The following is a 4,655-nucleotide window of genomic DNA, read 5'->3' on the forward strand; positions in this document are numbered from 1 at the left end:
CTCACACATGCGCTCACACATGGGCACACGTGCACACACGTATGCACACGCACACATGCACACACTCACACACGTGCTCACACATGTGCATACAGTCAGTCTCGGCCTTTAGACCCATTTTCCATTCAGCCACTGGGTCTCGATCCTTTGAAGCTGGACAGTGGGCTGGAGGTCACGAGGGCAGTGGGGGGGCCAATGGGGGCAGCATGGGGGAGGGGGAGGGCAGAGAAAGCTGCCCCTGAAGATGCAGAAACTAGGGGCACATGGAGAAGGACAGGAAGAGAGTGAGCCGAGGTGACTGGCTCCTTTGTTCCTACAAGTATTTACTGAGCGGCAAGTGCCTGCCCGACATAGTGCAAAACCAAATGAAAGCAAGGAGGGGAGTTGCCGGAAGGTCAGGGAGGAGCCCCAAGGGGCAAAGACACAGACCTGGAGGCCAGAGACCAAGGCCAGACCCCGATGCCGCCCGCCTGCTGGGGTGAGGGGTGCACCTGACACCACCACAGACTCCCCGCCCAGCGAGCGCCAGCCTCTCTCCTGAGCCCAAGGGTGGGGGAGATGGCACCTCTGGGGTGTGGCCCCGCACTGCCCAGGAAGGACACAAATATCTGTAGGCTAGGGTGCCTTTGCTGACTGCGAGGCCACTGGGCCATTTTTGAACAAGAGCCCCAAAGCCTCAGCTGGGCGGGGCATATTCCAGGGAAGAGCCTGGCTGAGGCCTCCTTCCTGGGGATGTTTTTCTTCTGGGTACCTGTCCCAGGGGCTCAGCCAGCTGCTGGCTGCAAAGGCTTAAGGAAAAAGAGCGAAGAAAACATTTTGCCTCTACGTTCCCGGCCCCGCCAGGCATAATAAAGCCACGTGGACATTACGGTAGGGCCTAGGTTCACCCAGTCCCCCCTCCCAGATGCCCTCCACATAACATTCTGACCCTGCCTCCTCCAGAAGGCTGCTGGGCAGTGATCGGAACCCACCTGGTATGATCTTGGAGGCTCTGGAAGCATGCAGGACCAAGCTGGCCCCAGATGCTCCCTGCCCTCCAGCGCCCCACCAGCCACCCTCCTGGGGGCCATCTGGAAGGCTCCCTGCTCCCTCCACGGGGTGGCGTGCAAACCTGCAGGGGTCCCAGCTCCCCCCCACCCCGCATCCTGCCACTGCCTAGGGGTCAGGGGTCATGCCATGGTATTCTGTCTCTCCTCACCCCCTTCTCCTGGGCTTCTGGGTCAGGCCGGGGGCTGGAGTCCTGCTCACTCACCCAGGCACCTGCCAACCTCCCAGGCCCTGTTTGCTTGAAGCCCCTTAACACTCTCTTAACAACCTCTTAACACTCTCACCTGGGAAACATGTCTCCAGACCGGATCTGCTGCTCCCACAGAAACACCTGCCTCCCCGCTCAGCATGACTCTGCACACGGAAGCTTGGACCCACCAGGATTCAAGGCCCAGCAGCCCAGCCTTTTTGGGATTGTCCAGCGCCTTCCCGTCCTCACCAGATGCCCAGCCTAGTGTCCTGCTCTCCAGCCCTGTTGACGCGTTCCTTCTGGTGGGTCTGCCACAGAAGGGCACCTCGTGGGAAAACCATGGAGCCCCTGGACGCATGCTCTCAGCTGACCCTTGCACCGCCCCAGAGACCGAGGGCACAGTGCCCCACCCCCACCTGGTTCATTTGCCCAGAAAAGACCCGAAACACCTCACACTGCCTCTCTTCTCCCATCATGGCCACTTGCTGCCACGTCCCCATCCCTCCAAGCACAGCTCTCTGACCCTTCCTTGCTTCCTTCCTCCCCTACAGGCCCCTAAACCCAATGGGCACCTCTGGCCTCTCCGTCCTCGGCCCTCCACAATCCCGGCTTTCCTACGGGGATGGCTGCCTTCCTGCCAGCCATCCCGGAAGTGGTGGTGTCCCTTGGTCTCCGCGCAGGCTGTCACTGCTCAGGCTGCCCGGGTTCCCTGCAGAGGCTCCAAACCCACAGTTTCAGCCCAGATGGCTCTTCTGCTCCCACAGGGTTCCTCCTGGGGTCCCCATATTAGCACACAGCCCTGGCCAAGTTGGACATGCAGGGATCCCCCCTGGCTCCTCCATGCCCGCCTCACCTGCACACCCAGTCTGTCCCCAGATTCCATCAACCTTGCCCCTGAGACACGGTGAATGCCCTCCTTAGCTGCCCAGCCCCAGCCCACACGCCATGGTTCCCACTTCTTGCAGTCTGTGCCCCACCTTGTCCCCTCCAAGGGGTCCTGACGCTCCAACCAGCACCATCCTCAAAAACCATGAAGCACACCTGGTCCCTCCCCTGCTAAGCATGCCCCTGGGCCTGGGGGTAAAATTTGCAGGCCTTCCTCCTTCCCTCTCTGCACCTGAGCTGCCTGGTCTCCCAGACCAGCCATGACCCCATGCCACGAGGGCTCTGCCCCTCCTGGGGGACGCGCTGGGTTTTTTTGTTCTAACTTACAACCAGGCAGGCAGCTGTGTTCTTGCCGCCTAACCCTCAGGGGCTTGTGTTTGGGACTCCCTCTGCCAAAGCCCCGCTCCGTCCCCTTGCATCGTGGGCAGAAGACTGCCAGGTCACAGAGTAAACCTTCCCGGCAGAGTCAGCCCCGGGGGCCTGGACCACCGGGCAGTGCCAGAGTGGGGTTCCCAAAGCCACCAAGCTCCCCCCATGCCCTGCTCGGCTGTGGGAAGAGGCTGGGCTGGAGCCAGACAGGTATTTTATTGAAAGTTCACAGATACAAGAGCTCTGAGCAGGGTCACAGCTTGGAGGAGGTGGGGTCAGGGAAGACAGAGTGAGTCCCCAGATGCTGGCAGCACTCCCAAACTGGGAAGCTCCCACAGAAGCCCTTCTTGCTGGGTATCGGGTCAGAGGGGCCCCAGGAGCCTGGGGGGGCACAGGAGGGCAGGGAGGGCAGCCAGCAGAAGCCAGGGTGCAGCAGCACAAGGATACACCCACAGACCCCAGAAACAGGCAGAGGTGGAGAGGGTCAGGAGGCAGAGAGGGTGGGCCAGCCCGAAGCTCGCTGCCCCATATTGTACGGAGCTTCTGACGGCCTCTCTGCCCAGGTCACAGCTTCAGGGGGGCTCCAGGGCACACGCCCTGCTCTGCCCCAACCACACAGCATCCCGAGTCACATCAGGCGTGAAAACGAACATGTTTCAGTGCCTTGTCTCCACGGCCAGCCATGCCCGGTGGGGCCTTAGTAGTCGGTGAGTGGGTACCGCAGGAAGATGAGGACAAGGATGATGCAGGATGCTGCCAGCGCAGAGCTGGTGATGTTAAACAGCCGGGCTGTCTTGGCGTCTTCCACCGCTCCATTCAGATCATTGAGAAGCTTCTTGTCCCGAACCTGAGGCCAGAGGGAGGAGGTGAGGCCAGTGGCCAGAGAGAAGGAAAAGGCTAGTACTGGGAACATCTGTGCAAAGGGCACACAGGAATTCTTTGTATTTCTTTTTGCAACTTTTCAGTAAGTCTAAAATTATTTAAAATAAAATAGGATTGTCAACAATACTCTATTATTTGATTGAAAGTTGTTGAGAGCACATCTTAAGTGTTCCTACCACCAAAAAACTACAAACCTCAAAAACAATAATTATGTGAGGTGACGGATGTGCTAACGAACCCCCTGTTGCAATCATCTTGCAGCATGTACGTGTATCAAATCATCACATTGTACACATTGGACTTACACACTGTCACCTGTCAATTGTATAACAATAAAGCTGGAATCAATAAATGAATACATAAGATGAAGGAGGAAGTTGGTCTCAGAGAGTTATATGATCAGACAATGGAGGATATAAGCGTGCTCTACTCTGAATGGGGTTCCTAATCTCAAATTAACAGGGATTACCTAAGAATAGGCGCTATGCATAGACAGAATAAGTGGCAGACCCCGCAGTCTCTGGGAAGGGATGTTAAGATACAGGGAGTAGGTTGGAGCGCAGGAAGTTCTGGGAAGACAGTGGGCAGAGCTGGACCCATTTCCAAGATTCTCTGGTTATGAAGAGATGTTCCCGAGGAGGAGGCCACCCTCACCCAGGATAAATCTTAGGATTTCCTTCTCTTAAGCACTTTCTTCTTCCACAAAGTCCCAAGAAGTGTAGTTGGATATGTGGATGGATGAAAAGGGAAGGAAAATAGAAAAAAAAAAAGCAATAGTGCATAAACTGCATGGATGGATGAGATGACTTAAGGAGTAATAGGGTGCGAGTGAGCAAGGATGACTGTGAAGACAGGTACAGGATGAATGGATGTACATGGCTTAGCTAGAGGAGCAGAAGTGATGGCAGATGGCTTGAAGGATGAATGGATGTATTGATGTGTTGGGTCAGAGGATGGATGGATGGCTGACAGGTAGAGTTGGTAAGTAAGATGGAGAAAGTTACTTAGAAATTGAGGTTAGATGAATAGTTAAGTGCACTGATGTATAAAATAGGTGAGATGAGATGAGGAGAAGTAGGGAAGGGAGGAGGATGCATAATGAACATGTATAAACACAGATGAATGGAGGGTTGGGTGACGATTTGGATGGGTTGAAGGGAATAAAAGAAGATGGATCAATGTATAAGGGATGGTGGGTGGGTGGATGGATAGATGGATGGATGGTTGGATGGTTGGATGGGCAGGTGGATGGGTGGGTGGGTGGCTGGATGGTTGGATGGGT

General features: G+C 55.9%; 1 protein-coding gene across 1 annotated transcript in view; it reads right to left on the minus strand.

Annotated features, from left to right (window-relative positions):
• Positions 1–2,661: 2,661 nt before the first annotated feature.
• IFITM10 (interferon induced transmembrane protein 10) overlaps positions 2,662–4,655 on the minus strand; it is a 13,519-nt gene continuing 11,525 nt past the window's right edge. The window contains exon 4 of the mRNA XM_044919535.1: positions 2,662–3,338. Coding sequence (XP_044775470.1) covers positions 3,189–3,338 — 150 coding nt within the window. The 3' untranslated portion in view covers positions 2,662–3,188. The remainder of the gene's footprint in view (positions 3,339–4,655) is intronic.

The sequence above is a fragment of the Neomonachus schauinslandi genome, chromosome 11, assembly GCF_002201575.2.
Source record: "Neomonachus schauinslandi chromosome 11, ASM220157v2, whole genome shotgun sequence".
Taxonomy (NCBI): domain Eukaryota; kingdom Metazoa; phylum Chordata; class Mammalia; order Carnivora; family Phocidae; genus Neomonachus; species Neomonachus schauinslandi.